The 17,421-nt window shown below is 55.0% G+C and overlaps 1 protein-coding gene across 1 annotated transcript in view; it reads right to left on the bottom strand.

Annotated features, from left to right (window-relative positions):
- Shank2 (SH3 and multiple ankyrin repeat domains 2) overlaps positions 1-17,421 on the bottom strand; it is a 523,081-nt gene that overhangs the window by 328,181 nt on the left and 177,479 nt on the right. The window contains exons 11-12 of the mRNA XM_029557122.1: positions 11,364-11,430; positions 8,376-8,546 (exon numbers count right to left, since the gene is read on the bottom strand). Of these exons, the coding sequence (XP_029412982.1) occupies positions 8,376-8,546; positions 11,364-11,430 (238 nt within the window). The remainder of the gene's footprint in view (positions 1-8,375; positions 8,547-11,363; positions 11,431-17,421) is intronic.

Raw genomic sequence — 17,421 nt, forward strand, 5'->3', positions numbered from 1 at the left:
GATGGGTCTCTGACATGATACTGGCTGGTGGGTCAAATAATACAGGAAAATGGGAAGTGAGGGAGGAGAAAAGAGAAGGGGGGAGGAGGAGGGGGAGGAGGGAGGGGAAAAGGAGGAGGAAGGGGGGAAGCATCTGAGGCATCCTCCAGCTGGAAGACATCCCTGCCTAGGCTCTGAGAGGTGAGCAGTTGATGGTGTACACAGTGGAGACTGGTGGGAGCTGGGACAGCCAAGCATGTGCAAAAGAGGGGTGGCACTAGACAGGCAGAGGTTCCTGGGAAACTCAGCCAGAGGCTGGGGCAGGGGGGTGGGATGTGGGCAGGGGACAGAACAGGAACCCCAGAAAATCCCCCTCTGTGCCACCTGTCTAGACTGGCAGGGTGTTGAGGGAGAACCGCACAGGTTGGGGGCTCCCGAGAAGGGAGGCGGATGGCTTGCCTGTGGTCAGCCAGCACTAGAGACTCAGTGAGGCAGGGTGGGATGAGGCTTGCCAGAAGCTGGAGTGGGTGGGGGATAGGAGGGGGTAAGGGTGGCCAAGCATAGGGGCCACTTGCCCTTCTAGACCTCCATCCACCACCACTCTGACAGTGAGTGACAGGACGCTCACTCCCATCAGAACTGCATAAAAAAGCACTAAAGTCCCAGTACTGGGGGGAGGCTGAGGCAGGAGGATTACCACTAGTCTGAGGTCAGACTGGACCGCAGAGTGAGTTCTAGGTCTGTCCGAGCTAGGGAGTGAGACCCAGTCTTCAATTTGGAAGTGCCCAATGCATGTCGGTGCATCAGCATTTTCTAGTTCAGTGCAGGTGGCTCCTCCTCCCCAGGCCATCCACACTCCATACCCCTGGAAGTCAGCGCCTCCTGTGGACTTCTGTCCTCCTACCTGGCTATCTAGGGCAGGGTAAATCTTCCATCTGCAGAATCCAGCTCTTCAAATGGGGTACAAGGCTCTAGTCCCTGCTGCCCTGCCCCCATACACACTGCCCCAGGCTCTCAACTAGAGACAGTTAAGAAGCCTGACCTGGTCCTGAGCCCAGGGAAATCCAAGAGAACAGGGGAGGATGAGGACAGCCCAACAAGACTCAGGAAGTCACCAATGGAGTGGAACAGCCATGTGTAAGGGACATGGCTGGATAATGGATGATGTCTGATACTTCCAGGCCGCTGACGGCACAGTGGTCCATTTGGATCTGAGCCAGAGGCAGGACCTTCAAGCAGAGAAAACAGGGAAGATCAAGGCTCAGCCTGCACCTCAGATGATGCTGGGCTGATGGAGGATGGGTCGACTCGGGTGATGGGGGAATGCTATACAGGCAAGAATAAGGACAGGGATACCCTCACCACAGGGTCCAGGAGACCATATCCTCAGGAAGGGAGACTGCACTGGTCTTGACTTTCAGGTATTTCATGGAAGACTGAGTCCCAGTAGGTGCCTGATGTGAAGGCATCCCATGGGGTCAGAGACCGCGTGGCTAAGAAGCACACGTGCAGAGCTAGGCAAATGGCCCAGGGACAGGAACAGACTAGCGAGACAGGTCCCACCCCACACTGGTATGAATGACCCATCAGACAGTTGCAGAAATCAGGAGGCTTGCTTCTCTGCCCACTTATGCACACCTTTTATTCTCCCAGAATTTCCCAGGAACTTGGCCTACCGCATAAATGACGCAAGCTTGTGTGTTGGTTGGGAACTTTACTGGGAGCTGTCCAGCACGTCTGACCCAGTGTTCTTGTTCCCCAGTGGTAGGAGGGACTCTGGAGCAGACAGCGACCACCGAGGAGGGAGGAAGCAACAGATTCAGCACTGGGTCTGCAGGGCAGAACAGTGTGCTATGACAGTCATGGCCAGTACCCTGAGAAGTCCCCCCCAGGCATTGTCCCTCCACAAGACAGTTGAGGGAGGGCATGGGAATCTTTCAAAAGCTATGCCAGCGGGGTCAGTTGTCTCTTAACTTTGAGAATGGAGAAGGACAAATCAGGCAACGTTTGTCATAAAAGACACTGTGTTTTGGTGGGCTGGGACCAGGGAGAAGGGTGCATCCTGTTGAAGGGAACTGCTAGAGATCACAGGGTGAGGTCAGGGGACAGTGGTGGGTTCCTGGGGTGGGGTGCTTTCCTGTGCAGAATCTGGAAGTAATAATCCAGAAAGGCTCCAGGTCAATTCAGAATGCAAAGGCATGGATCTATGTGTCTGGAGTGGTGGTGGAGGGGTGATGCAGACATGTCCCAACAGCCCCACATGTCCACTGCAGGAGAAGGAAGATGGTCTGCCAGGAGGGACCACAGCGGGACGCGGCACATAGGTCCCTTCCCAGGCTCTCACACAGCTGAATTCTGATTGGTTGAAATGGGGATGGGCCATGTGGCAAGCTGGGACAGAAGAGCTGCATAGGAGGCACATGGGATGCACGTGGGGTGCACATGGACAGACAGGAGCCATAAAGACTGGAAATACACACATGACGGAAGGCCAAGGCCTGCTGCCACATCCTATTGGGACCAAACTCATGGTGCCCTCAGAGTTTAGTGCACACGGCACAGGATGGTGATGGACCCGAGGTAGATGCTCGCCCGGCATCATTGCCGGGAATCACCAGTGTCAAAGCACCACCTGCACCTAACACATCCGCAGCACAGGGCTGTTACGAAAAGGGCATCACTCAACCTCCCAGCAGCCTATCAACTGCTTTGTGAATGAAGGACAGACCCGGTGGGAGAAGGTGGGAACATGAAGAACAGCAACAACAAAACCAATGTCTTCAATAGGCAGAGAGCCACAAGATCCCAAGCAACGCAGACAGAACCGAGTTGGAGACCCCAAACACAGACAGAGCCAAGCCAGATGCGTCCAGACAGAGGGCCAGCCCAGTACAAGGACTGGGTGGGTACACACACATACAAACACACACAGACACGCATAGTAACCAGGCTGGCACAAACTTAATGTCCCGCCACCCCTTAAAGGGAGGCGAGAACAGGGTGAGCCCTGCTCCCACGGCACTGACCATCTGCTCAAAACGTGTAGCATCTCTAAATCGTTCTCTCCTGGCCCTCACGCGGCCACTTGTTCTGAAACTATTCTGTGGGAATCCAATCAACAGCTGTGTGATGGCTGTCTAATTCGAATGCCATCTTGTCGTTCCCTGGGAAGGCTCTGAGAGGGGGACTCCATAGTGGGGACCCCCACCTCCACCTGCATTCATCCATTCAAGGAAATAGGTCAGTGTCTGGGCTTTCCTGGGAACCTGCCGAGTCCTCTCTTTGAGGAACACAAAGGCTCCCATGGATCACTTCAGATAACAAATACGGGTTTCATCAAAAGGTGCATTTCACAGCCAAAACGCCAGGAAAACACAAATCTCTTGGGTCAGAGCTATTTTATTTCCCAGCAGGTGGCATCTTCCAAACAGGTACATATATTCTCAAAGAACCGTCAGTCAATACAAACCCGGATCTCACATTCTCACCCACAAACGCACACAATATTACGTCAAGGAATCTGTTTGAAAATACCATCCGCTACCCATTATCTATGCAAATCCACAGAGTAATGATACAGGCTCCCGGTCTGGAAACCTAGCAACCGTATCCAAGTACTCCTTAGTCAGCTAAGCAGGCACCCAACTCAAACACACCTGTCCTCGATCACACGCGCGCGCACACACACACACACACACACACACACACACACACACACACACACACACTCTCTCTTCTCTCTCTCTCTCTCTCCCCTCTCTCTCTCTCTCTCTCTCTCTCTCTCTCTCTCTCTCTCATTTCTTTCTCGTACCTAGCTGCAGAGGGACACAGTAGATAAAAACAAACCTTGTTCCGCTGAAGAAGCACAACCCATGTCATTTAATCCATCTGACAGCGCATCTCCCCATAGAGCCAGGCAAGAACAAAACACAGCAAAGACTGGGGAAAACAGGTTAGCCCGGTCCGCGGCTTATCAGCGCGCCACATGCTTAATGTTTGCATGCCTATTTCGGACATGGGCTCCCCAGCTCCCCCCTGGCCTTGCTTTTAAGGGAAGCCGTCCTGTGGAAGTCATCGTGAGTACTCTGTGGCTGTGGCTCCTCAAGCCGCCTCGGCTCATCTGCCCAGTCACAGCTCACCGCGGGTGACAACAGGCCAGGGATTAACTTTGCTATTCACGGCCTCTGCTCCCAACCATCACTTTCTCCTCCAGCTGGCAGCTAAAACAACCTGATGGAGGTCACGTTTAATATTTTAAAGAGGAAGGCGGCGGGGGCAGGAGTTGGCGGTGGGGGGGGGGGCCAGCAGCGCAGAATCAGACAGGAGCAGCATACTCCGTGTCCGGCTTGTGAACGGATGCTGCTGCACCCGGAGATGCGGAGATGCCATGCCTGCCCCTGAAAGGAGCTGTGTCCACAGGGACTCCGCAGCTCTCAGGGGCCCATTAGGCACACAGCTCTGGCCTAGGTTCCTGGGACCTCCTGCAAAGCCACATCGGCACTTCCCAAGTGCTCTGATTTCCCAGCAGTGCGGTGTGTAGACTGGGAAACAAAGGTCCCCCCCCACACTCCAAAGCAGAGGCCATTCGCTCTTTTAAAATGTCTTTTTTAACAGGAAGATTAGCCAAATGGAAACTCAGGGAGGTGTTTGCTGTTTTGACTGACCCACTCCCACCCAGTTTGGAACATGGGGCCCTTCCACCACCCTGCGTTCAGATATGCATCCCAATGTGACCTGGACAAATGGTCCTACCTTCATTTCCTCCCAGTAGAGAGTCCTTTAAGACTGTATCCCAGCATCACTCTTCCCATGTGCAGTAAGGGTTGCCTGACCCAGGAACACTTGGGACATACTTGGGAACAGGTCTCTGTTCTTTCTTGTTTTTCCTAAGCGGTGGTTGTACTGGTTAGTTCTTGTCAACTTGACACAAACTAGAGTCAGGAACCTCAGTTCAGGAATTAACCTCCATCAGACTGGCCTGTGGCTGTGTCTGTGAGGCATTTTCTTGATTGCTGATTGATGTCGGAGGACCCAGCCCACTGTGGGTGGTGCCATCCCTGGGCAGGCGGGCCTGGGCTGTATAAGAAAGGTAGCTGAGCAGCCAGGGGAAGCAAGCCAGTAAGCAGCGCTCCTCCGTGGTCTGCTTCAGTTCCTGCCTCCAGGTTCCTGCCCCGAGTTCCTGCCTGACTTCCCTCGGTGATGGACTGTGACCTGTGACCTGGTTTATCACAGCAACAGAAAAGCAGACTAGAACCCTGGTATAGCTTAAAATACGTGATTGCAAGGCTGGGGCTGAGGGGATGGCTCAGTCGATAGAGTGCTTGCCTTTCAAGTATGAGGACCCGAGTTTGAATCCCCAGAACCCACGTAAAAAAACAGGTGTGTTGGTACACATGTGTAATCCCAGTGACGACGCGATGGAAGGCTGGAGTCGGAGGCAGGGGAGCCCGATACTTAAGTGGCTAGCTAGTCCAGCCTGCCCGAAGCTCCAGGCTGAGAGACTCTGTCTCAAACAAAAAGCGGATGACTGAAGGACACCCAGAGCGGGACTCTGTAGACACAGGCACCTACTCCTAACCCACCCCCCAGTCCAAAGAGATTGTAAAGTTGCAACTCAGCACCCAGTCCCTGCCTCTCTGCCACCCCAACCATCATCCCTTGGTGGTTAATGGGACAAAAGACAGGCAGAAAACAAGCTGAAGCCTCTGCGGTCCCCACCCGTCAGCCCCACCTTAGTGGCCAGGAACAGAAGAAAGTTAGCCTTGCTTGGAAGAATCGCAGCAGCATCTACGATCACAGGGGGCACTGGCAGGGGGCGGGGGTGCACAGAGCCACAGAAACCAGGACGGGAAGGCGATGTGGCCACTCGCCATCTGATTCCACCATTCCAGAGAGACGTGAGATAAGGAAGGCAGCCTGTGCCCAACGCCAGCACCCTCACTTGATGCCTCCCCTCCCAGACACTGAAAATGCTGAGAGCGGACTGCGGGGTGAGGTCCACCCTCAGCTCTGAAGATCAGTACTTGAAGAGAAGGGTTTTATACTGAGAAGGTAAAGTGGGGGAAGGCTTGGATGGGGAGTGGCAGGGGTCCCCACTGAGGTCCCTCAGCACCCCAGGCACTGTGGAGAGAGTCCAATACCACCTGCCGTGGAGGAGGCAATGGCCCAGAAAGACAGGCAACCACAATTCGAGAGCCCCACAGGGGGCTGGGCGGGTCTTGGATATAGGCTAGACTGGGGTCCTAAGGGAAAGGAAAAGGGAAGTTAAGCCACAGTCATCAGTTTTCTCATCACTGTGACACAACAGACAAGAACCAACTCAGGGGAGAAAGGGCTTGGCCCACAGTTTTAGGTTACAGTCCGTCATGGCGGGAAGGCACCAGGAGTGTGAGGCAGATGGTTACGTTGTATCCACAGTCAGGAAGCAGAGAGAGATGCACGCTGGTGCTCAGCTCACTTCCTCCTTTTTTGCAGTTTCCGACCCCAGCCCATGGGATGGTGCCCTTTGCATTCAGGGCGGGTCTTCCCATCTCAACTAACCTAATCGACAAACTCCCTTACAGACATGCTCAGAGATTTGTTTCCATGGTGATTCTAAATCCCACCAAATTGGTAACCGAGACAAAGCATCACACATGCATGCAGAAAAGACCAGCTGACCAGAGTGCAGTGGTTTCAGGGCTGTGTCTCTAACTCAAGTGGACCAAGGACTGCCAGCACCACCCAGCACCAGAGAGAGCCTGGACTAGAGGCTCCTAGGGCCCACCTGCCAGTACCTTGATTTGGACCTTGTGCTCCTCCACCTCCCTCCACAACTTTAGGAGAATAAATCCAGCCTTTTTAAACCTCCTAGTCGGCAGACCAATCCTTGTGTTCTGAACGGGTTCATCAGAGAAAGGACACCCAGGGTGTTCAGGGATGCTGGGTGGATCTTGACACACAAAAGCAGAGCCAGTGTTTGAACACCCAGACTTGGAACTGCCAGAGGACCTCAGTACAGTGATTTCAGCTAGCACCCAGACCACTCCCCAGTGGTTGTCAGAGTACCCGCATTCCATACAAACTTCCAGAAAACTCAGATGTACCCCACGCTGGGGACCCTGACTGGGGACCCTGGAGCTCCCTCATGCGGAAGAGTGAAAACAGATCAAGAGAGAGAACGTGGCTCCAAGCTCTGCCTGGGGATCTGCCATCTTGGCAGACGATGGCAGACGTGGGCATGGTGGGGCGTCAAGAGCATCCAGGACAAATGGGGACCGGGACACGATGGGAACAGGGAGCTATAATAGTCCACGCGCAGCAAAACATTGATTTTCTGAAAAGTCGTATGTCTTTGCCCTTTAAATAGCCACCAATCAGCAGGTCACATGGTTCCCAAGGAGACACAGCACCTGTGGTCCTTTAAACTTCTAGGGTCTGGGGTGGGGGAGAGGGACAGGAGCCATCGACACCCTCTGTGGCCCCCATTTTCAAAAGAGCCTGAATTGGTTTCTAGACCCACCAATGCGCACAGGGTCCTCTGGGGAGAAGGTGGTCGATGAAGACCGTAACAGAAATGGCGGTGAGCTCTGGCACTGGGCATCCCCGTCTAAGTGCTGCAGGACCTTTAGCACACTGAAGGAGACAGGTCGTGCACTTTGTGCCCCGCAGCAGGCTGCAGTCTTAGGGTGTACAGGTTCCCCTGAGAGGTCCTGTTGGAGTTCTGGGCCACAGTCCGACTTCCCTTCTGGGGGCCCCAGCAGTCACTCGACGCTCCTCAAAGCCTGCCTTCCCCTCCAGACCTCCATAGAGTAGTACCAGCTATGTCCCCACCTCTTCTGTTGGCTGGAACAGGCCCTGGCTTTCACCCGACAGGGCACTCTGGGAAGTGGTTCCCAGAGCCTTGATCTCTCAGAAGGAAGCCATTTTCCTCTGGAATGGTAAAACCAAAGGGGAAGTTGAAGCCAAATCCAGGATTTGTAGATGGAGCAGCTCTTCTGTAGGCCAGAAGCCACTCTGCACCTGGGGGTGGGGATGCCCACCCATGAGCAGGACAAGATCTCTACACCACATGGGCTTGCCCGATAGCTTAGGAGCCTGGGACTCCACTTGGCTTGGGCTCTCTTCTAACAACGCTGATGTTCAGAGCAGGGTGAGAGATGACACAAGCCTGTCATCTGACTGTGCAGCTCCATCCAATGCCCCACTGCAGGGGCAGGTCCAGGCCAAGCTCAACATAAGACACACACACATTCAACATGGCGAAGACATGAAAGCAAGACACAGTTTCCCACCCCTGACACCCAGAGCGGGGTGAGGGAGGGATACAGGCAGCAAGGGACAGACGCCATCTGCTACATCTTAAGGCCCCCATCCCAGAGCCCCTCTACAGGCCATCGCCACCTTCCAGAGCTCACCACTGCTGGTCCAGTGGGATTGCTCCCCGCTGCAGGTCCTGTGGAAGCCCAGTGCTGGAGGGCGCAGGCCAGTCGGCTCATCCACTGTGCAAGACTGGGCCCAGCCCATGGTAGGGCGGTGGGAGCGGGGAGGAGCCCCAGAGATGGCCCTCCTGGTTGGCACAAGGGGTACTAGAAAGGGGACACCGAGTAGAGGTGATGGGAGGGTTGGGGAGGGGAGGAGACCCCACAACTTTTCTCTCTGCTTAGTCATCATCCAGTCTGTGCAGAAGCTCATCTTCCTGTACCTTCCAATAAACACATCTAAGCCAGCTCCCTGATTGCAGAGACCCTCCCAGGCCCTCCCTCACATGCACAGTCTCCCGAGGTCAACATTACCCCTAGCTACAGTTGATGGACCCTCAGTATCTGCAGGGATGTATGATAAGATGCATGCGTTTTTTTCTAATCAATATCATGGAAAAATCAGAGACTCAAACAGGGGGCAATCCTAGACCTAAGCCCAGCACAAAGCAAATATTCTCACTTCCCACACCCTGAACACAGTGAATGTCCCTGTGGGGGAACCCCATGATGGTTACTGTGGGGGTGGGATCTCTGCACTTGTAAGGAATTGTATCACCCAGTTTCCAAGGTCTTCTTGACCCTAAAGACCCTCAGAGAAGAACCCCCAGGGTATGCTAGTGTCCTGCTATCTGGGAAGGTCCCCCGGGGCATGCTGGTACCCTGCTACCTGGGAAGGTCCCCCAGGGCATGCTAGTGTCCTGCTATCTGGGAAGGTCCGCCAGGGTATGCTAGTGTCCTGCTATCTGGGAAGGTCCCCCAGGGTATGCTGGTACCCTGCTATCTGGGAAGGTCCCCCAGGGCATGCTAGTGTCCTGCTATCTGGGAAGGTCCCCCAGGGCATGCTGGTACCCTGCTATCTGGGAAGGTCCCCCAGGGTATGCTGGTACCCTGCTATCTGGGAAGGTCCCCCAGGGCACGCTGGTGCCCTGCTATCTGGGAAGGTCCCCCAGGGCACGCTGGTGTCCTGCTATCTGGGAAGGTCCCCCAGGGCACGCTGGTGTCCTGCTATCTGGGAAGGTCCCCCAGGGCACGCTGGTGCCCTGCTATCTGGGAAGGTCCCCCAGGGCACGCTGGTGCCCTGCTATCTGGGAAGGTCCCCCAGGGCACGCTGGTGCCCTGCTATCTGGGAAGGTCCCCCAGGGCACGCTGGTGCCCTGCTATCTGGGAAGGTCCCCCAGGGCACGCTGGTGCCCTGCTATCTGGGAAGGTCCCCCAGGGCACGCTGGTGCCCTGCTATCTGGGAAGGTCCCCCAGGGCACGCTGGTGCCCTGCTATCTGGGAAGGTCCCCCAGGGCACGCTGGTGCCCTGCTATCTGGGAAGGTCCCCCAGGGCACGCTGGTGCCCTGCTATCTGGGAAGGTCCCCCAGGGCACGCTGGTGCCCTGCTATCTGGGAAGGTCCCCCAGGGCACGCTGGTGCCCTGCTATCTGGGAAGGTCCCCCAGGGCACGCTGGTGCCCTGCTATCTGGGAAGGTCCCCCAGGGCACGCTGGTGCCCTGCTATCTGGGAAGGTCCCCCAGGGCACGCTGGTGCCCTGCTATCTGGGAAGGTCCCCCAGGGCACGCTGGTGCCCTGCTATCTGGGAAGGTCCCCCAGGGCACGCTGGTGCCCTGCTATCTGGGAAGGTCCCCCAGGGCACGCTGGTGCCCTGCTATCTGGGAAGGTCCCCCAGGGCACGCTGGTGCCCTGCTATCTGGGAAGGTCCCCCAGGGCACGCTGGTGCCCTGCTATCTGGGAAGGTCCCCCAGGGCACGCTGGTGCCCTGCTATCTGGGAAGGTCCCCCAGGGCACGCTGGTGCCCTGCTATCTGGGAAGGTCCCCCAGGGCACGCTGGTGCCCTGCTATCTGGGAAGGTCCCCCAGGGCACGCTGGTGCCCTGCTATCTGGGAAGGTCCCCCAGGGCACGCTGGTGCCCTGCTATCTGGGAAGGTCCCCCAGGGCACGCTGGTGCCCTGCTATCTGGGAAGGTCCCCCAGGGCACGCTGGTGCCCTGCTATCTGGGAAGGTCCCCCAGGGCACGCTGGTGCCCTGCTATCTGGGAAGGTCCCCCAGGGCACGCTGGTGCCCTGCTATCTGGGAAGGTCCCCCAGGGCACGCTGGTGCCCTGCTATCTGGGAAGGTCCCCCAGGGCACGCTGGTGCCCTGCTATCTGGGAAGGTCCCCCAGGGCACGCTGGTGCCCTGCTATCTGGGAAGGTCCCCCAGGGCACGCTGGTGCCCTGCTATCTGGGAAGGTCCCCCAGGGCACGCTGGTGCCCTGCTATCTGGGAAGGTCCCCCAGGGCACGCTGGTGCCCTGCTATCTGGGAAGGTCCCCCAGGGCACGCTGGTGCCCTGCTATCTGGGAAGGTCCCCCAGGGCACGCTGGTGCCCTGCTATCTGGGAAGGTCCCCCAGGGCACGCTGGTGCCCTGCTATCTGGGAAGGTCCCCCAGGGCACGCTGGTGCCCTGCTATCTGGGAAGGTCCCCCAGGGCACGCTGGTGCCCTGCTATCTGGGAAGGTCCCCCAGGGCACGCTGGTGCCCTGCTATCTGGGAAGGTCCCCCAGGGCACGCTGGTGCCCTGCTATCTGGGAAGGTCCCCCAGGGCACGCTGGTGCCCTGCTATCTGGGAAGGTCCCCCAGGGCACGCTGGTGCCCTGCTATCTGGGAAGGTCCCCCAGGGCACGCTGGTGCCCTGCTATCTGGGAAGGTCCCCCAGGGCACGCTGGTACCCTGCTATCTGGGAAGGTCCCCCAGGGCACGCTGGTGCCCTGCTACCTGGGAAGGTCCCCCAGGGCACGCTGGTGTCCTGCTATCTGGGAAGGTCCCCCAGGACATGCTAGCATAGGCACCTCTGGTAAGTGTTGCTGAAAGCTGACCCTTTGCCAGTCCTAGGAAGATTTAGACAGTTGGTGAGCGTGGTTTCTCACTGCATCTACTCACCAATGTCTGTTTCCTTATGGTTCTTGATGTACTCGGCAAGTTCAAAGTTCCCCGCTATGATAGCCACCTGTGAAGTGGAAATCACAAATTCAGTGTCAGCTACACACATGTGGGTTTCTACATACTTATGCCATTGAGGGCTTCATTTCTGTTGCTGTGACAAATACGCTAACAGAACGCAATTTAGAGAAGAAAGGTTTGGGGCTTATCCAGGTTATAGTAGTGGTTTTTAAAGTATTTTATTTATTATTTTCATTTTATGTGTATGAGTGTATTGTCTATATGTATGAAACAGAAAGAAGGAATAAGAGAGGAGAGGGAGGGAAGGAGGGAGGGAAGGAGGGAGGCAGGCAGAGAAAAGGAAGGAAAGATCCCCAACAAGAAATTATCCCAACATAGCTCTACAGACCTGGCAGGAGCAACCAGTCAGGTGACACCAAATGCCCAGGGGCTAATCCTGGAGCTCCAAAGACACCCAAGCCAGAGATCCCACGGGCAATGCCTACAGCTTCAGAGGGGAATCCCTGAGCTCAAGACAGCACGCACACACCCACAAAGGAATCGAGCATGTGATGCCAGCCCAGAGCCCCACACGTTCACACTGAGCTGATGGCAACGGGGTCCCAGTCGGCTGGAGAGCTGGGGAGCTGGGGAGCAGAGACGGTGTCTCCTGAAAGAGGTGGCCCTCCAGGCTGCCAAATTGGCTCCTGCCTCAGTTTCCAACCTCCTTACACGTCCAGCTTGCCAGGCTCACAATCACATGGTCAGTTCCACATTCACAGGCATGCACGCAGTCCACAGATGCCTCTTGACCTAGGCTGAGAGCACTCCAGTTCTCCCACTATGAGCTTCAATCACAATGGGTCGGATGTGAACCGACGCCACATCAGAGCTCAGCCATGCAGCACACTGGTGTTGGGGTTCACTCCTCTATCCTGGGGTGCCCCCGGAGAGCTGTGCTTGGAAGTGTGCTGCCTGTCACCAACCCAGAAAAAGATAAAACTGCAATATTTGAAGACACTATACTAAGGTGAGTTACACTCACACCATCATAAACTGCAAAATCAAAGGTTGAACCTGTGTAAGTCAAGGACGTGAGTGGTGTGTGTGGACTCACTTGCATGCGTATGTGTATGTGTTTATGTATAATAAATGGATCTGGACTCTCAGGAGAATGACCACACAATCCAAAGTATTTTGGCAAAAAGTTTTCCTTCTGCAGAAGGGCGCGTGGCCGTGCCAGCTCACGCAGCGACCCAGGAGGGTCCTGCTGGGTTTTCCCTCCTAACACAAGGGGTCCTGTGCCTCACTCTGAGTGGTCAGAGCTCCACCCCACAGTCTTATGTGATTGGCTAACTGAAAGTGACACATTTGCTAAGGAGAATGCAATTTTCAGCACCAAGTGTAACCTTGAACACATATTTTGATTTCAAGATGTGCTGATCCTGCAGGGATTTGCATTTCTGCCAACTGGCTTCTTTGTAATTTTTAATTAATTAATTAACTTATATATTATGTTTATGAGTGACTGTATTTTCCATGTATGCATGTATGTACTCCCATGCCATACAATACCAGAGGTCAGAAAAGGGCATATATTCCCTGGAACTGGAGTTACAGACTGTTGATAGCTGCCATGTGGGTGCTGGGATCTGAACCCAGGTCCTCTGAAGGAGCAGCCAGTGCTCTTAACTGCTGAGCCATCTCTCCAGCCCCTCTTTGCAATTTTTAATTACGAAGTTTTGTCTAATTTAACCTTTTATAAATTTTTTTTGGTCTTTTTGAGACAGGGACTCCCTGTAGCTCCAGCTGTCTTAAACTCACTATGTAGACCAGGCTGGCCTTGAACTCACAGAGATCCACCTGCCTCTGCCTCCCGAGTACTGGGATTAAAGGCGTGCACTACCACGCCTGGCTAATTTAACCTTTGGATAGAAAAGACAGTGCATTTTATTTACATTTTGTTTGGTGTGTGTGTGTGTGTGTGTGTGTGTGTGTGTGTGTGTTTGGCATGTGTGTGTGCTTGGTGTGTGTGTGCGTGCTTGGCGCGTATGTGTGCTTGGCATGTATGTGTGCTTGGTGCATGTGTGTGTTTGGCCCGTGTCTGTGTGTGCTTGGCTTGTGTGTGCTTGGCATGTGTATGTGCTTGGCGTGTGTGCTTAGCCTGTGTGTGTGCTTGGCATGTGTGTGCTTGGTGTGTGTGTGTGCTTGGTGTGTGTGTGTGCTTGGCATGTGCATGTGTGTGTGTGCTTGACCCGTCTGGAGAATGCCAGTAAGCACAAATGGTAGGACCATGGTGAAAATGACTTTGAAGCTTGTATAACTGCAAGAGTTTTGCAGTGCACACTAGAATATGAATTTCAAAGGGATTCATTTTCTCTCATTGTAGAGTCTAGACAAGTTATTAAAATTTGTGTACTTAATATGTATACTATATATGACATATGCTAAAATATATATATGGGCTGGAGAGATGGCTCAGCGGTTAAGAGCACTGGCTGCTCTTGCATAGGACCCAGGTTCGAGTCCCAGCACCCACATGGCAGCTAATAACTACCTGTAACTCCAGTTCCAGGGGATCTGATGCTCTCTTCTGACTGCCACAGGCATTGCATGACATGGGTGCATTTACATACATGCAGACAACACACTCATACACATAAAATAAAATAATAAAATTTTAAAAAATACAACATGTATGTCTGGAAATGAAACTCATTACTTTGTACACTGAAAATATGCTCATAAAGTTGACCAAGGCAAGCTCTCGGCTGGAGATGAGGGTCTGGGAAGGCTGGGAAGGGTGACTCGTTATAAAGTGGGAGATCTTTGAAATGGGTTGTAGCTCTTTGGACTGGGTAGACCTCGCAGGTGACAAGGTTGGATATTTAGCTAAGGAGGTTCCTGGATTCCTGCGCATGACATGCAAAGGCCAGGGGACTGAGAAGACACCCAAGTCGAAAGAAACCAGGATGGAAGATCCATCAACGTCCATGCCTGTCCACACAGATGGAGGGAGAAGACCGCTGGTGCTGTAGCAATGAAGAGCGAGCTGCATGACTGGAACGTCACCACTGGAAAGACTCACAGGATCACAGGGACAGAGAAACCGCAGGCACCACTGCCCTGGCTACCAAGGGTGAGGCCTCCTCCCTGTTCTGGGCCAAGTAATTGAGTCTCTATGTGAATGAGACTGACATAAATACTTATGAATTGCCTGCAGGTTTCTCCCATGGGGCTCTTGAGGCAGCAGTGGCCTCCTGCCCTCTCCATCACTGCCCACCCCATGCTTTCCAAAGCTCTCATGAAGGAGGAGAGGGACAGGGCTCCACTGTGGCTATGGGTTTGGATGGACGAGGCCAGACCACAAGGGCAGGCCTGTCTGCGTTGGTCTTGGGCTTTTTTGCCCATAGGAATGATACAGGAACAGCCAAGTATGAGATGCTCAGGAGCCATGGGCCATTCTGCACTGCTGGGCAGAAGAGGAAAGGGAGACACAGAGGGAACAAGGGGCCTATCCTTTACAAGTGGTCCATCCGGGTCGGATCCTCTCCTAGTGGCTGGAAGTGCAGAAGGCCAGGGCTCACTCCCAGTCACCAGCTGCCCTGGAGGTGGGGGGTGTCTCTGGAAGAGGCCCCTGTGATATCCACAGTGGGTAGACACTGAGGATGCCACAGGTGCCTCCTAAGAGACCATCAGTGAGACTCCCACAGGAAAGCCAGGGTGGATTGGCTCCAATCGGCGTGGGGGTGGGGTGCACAGGAACCCTGAGGACTTAGGACTCTCGGTGAGGGGGTATGGCTTCTCCCACAGGACCCCCTGGTGGGGCAGGAGAAGGTGTTTGTCTAGCTGCTGCCCAGGGAGCCTCCAGGCTGGCAGCGCATCCCGGAAGTGGAACCCCAGAGAAAGAAAGCCTGGCTCCCACGTCACAGACTCACGGGCTGCAGGAGGGAAGGGGGCGCGCATCGTCTGTTCTCATACCTCGGAAGCTGATAACCACGTTCTCTGTGGCACCCCAAACGCTTACACTTAACGTTAATTTTGTCTCACGCTCTTTGAAGCACACCTTCAAAATCTGTAACCTGCCAATCATAGCCTACGAGGATCAGGATCGTGGGAAGAGGATCGCACTCAGCCTCGTGGGCGAGGTTGGGGCCAAGCCCAGGGAGGGGATGGCATAGCTGTTGCAGGCAGCACACCGACATTGCAAATGACACATACGGTTCCTCCCAGAGCCCCTCCCCCATTCCGCCTTACATTCCCAAAGTAGCACTTTAACATTCTACCCAAGTAGGTAAAACCCCCTTTCAGAAGCAGCACCCCAAATTCCCAGCTCTGCAGGGCTAAGGGCCGGTGGTTACTGGTCAGGATGAAGGAGCGTGCTTGCAGCGGCTGGAACCACCCACTCAGCACCCCACAGGTGGCGTGAGCTGTCCCACCAGCCCACACAAGTCACCTGCCTCTTCCCACGGGTCTCAGCATGCACCTTCTCTGTGCAGGGCTCCTGTGCATGCTGGGACCACCGTTGAGCCACACCCAGGGGTGGGCTATAGAGATTGCACCTTGACTCTGGACTTCCAGCCTCCAGTACTTGCAAGAGTTCAAGGCCTATGGTGCCTAAGCCACTGAGCCCTGGGGTTCTGTTGGAGCATCCTGAACAGGACAGTGTCCATCCTGAGTCACCCACCACACAGGGGGAATGCAGCGCTCCACAGGATCCTAGTCAGGGCTGGGAGGGGGCAGTGTCTCTGAGCATTTTCACAGCCACCAGGATGCGAAGAAGGGAGGCTGTCACCTCTGGCCTTGCCTCCGGGTTCCCCGGGTCTACTGCTGGAGGGCAGCCTGGAGTCACAGCTGTGGCTGTGTACCTAGTCTCCTCTGCTGCGTACCCAGGGGCCTGCACTTGATCTGTTTTGTGGATCTGAGTTTGCCCAAGCCAGGCCACCATGGCTGCCCTCCTCATTGCCTCCTCCTGAGTCCATAGCCAGTGTCCAGATGAAAGCCACTGCCAGCCAATTACCTCCTCCTGCTCCTCCCCAGGAGCATGTGTCTCTGCTAGCAGGAGCTAGTCACAGCTGCCTCTGTGAGCTCCACCTCTTCTCTCACCACTGGGAAGAGGCCCTTGCAGAGTGGATGCGCCAGCATCTCTGCCTCTCGTCTTCTTCCTGTGGACACAGCAGCCTCTATTTCAGAAGCCTATAATCACTCAGGAGGCAGCTGATACCAGAGACCCGGTGCCAGGTGAGGCTTTAATCATGGGCGTGCTGGAGGGGTGAGAAGGGCAGCCACCTCCCAGTGCAGTGAGCTCAGAGGTTGCTGACCTACACAAACAAACTCCACAGGAGTCTCTCCCTGGATCTCATCCTGGCCAAGGCCTGGTGTCTGGAGATCCAGGGGAGCCTAACAGGTGATCTGCAGGTGATCTACAGACAGCAATGTCCTCGGGCTTTGTCAAAACACCACAGGGAACCCAGAGCCTTTGAAAATCAGTGCACATGAATTAGAGGTCCTGGATGTACTCTGGGACCAACTACTGTGACCAGACAGACCCTGGAGATGGAGGCCAGACTGGGCAGCAGAGACAAGTGACAGCCACACCCACGGGAAGGGCTTCTTGGGGCACTAAGGGCCGGGTCTCCTCTAGAGGGGGCAGCCAGGGCTCAGGGTGCTACTCACACCAGGGGACTCCCTGGACCTCTGTGAATTGAAAAGCAACCCTGAGCAAACACAGCGGGTGAGACCTCTCCTCTGGTCCCCAGAAGCAGGGGATAAAATGGGCGCCCGGTCCTACAGAAAGCAAGCAGGTTCAGCCCGATGCGCACCTATGGCTGAGGAGTGGGGCGCACTCCGCGACATAGTCTTAGCAGCACGATGGTGTGACAGAGATCCTTCAGGCACTGAGACCCCAGGAAACAGATTGCTTCTGGCCCCGTCCTCGCCCCTCCTCTATATCTGGGAATAAATAACGATATACCACCGTTCTTCCGAGAGAACTAGAACACCTGAATGAATGTCCCCATGGACTCCAACTGGCTCCCCACCATGATAGATTCTTATC

This window comes from Nannospalax galili, unplaced genomic scaffold (assembly GCF_000622305.1).
Source record: "Nannospalax galili isolate Female #2095 unplaced genomic scaffold, S.galili_v1.0 scaffold1307, whole genome shotgun sequence".
NCBI lineage: Eukaryota > Metazoa > Chordata > Mammalia > Rodentia > Spalacidae > Nannospalax > Nannospalax galili.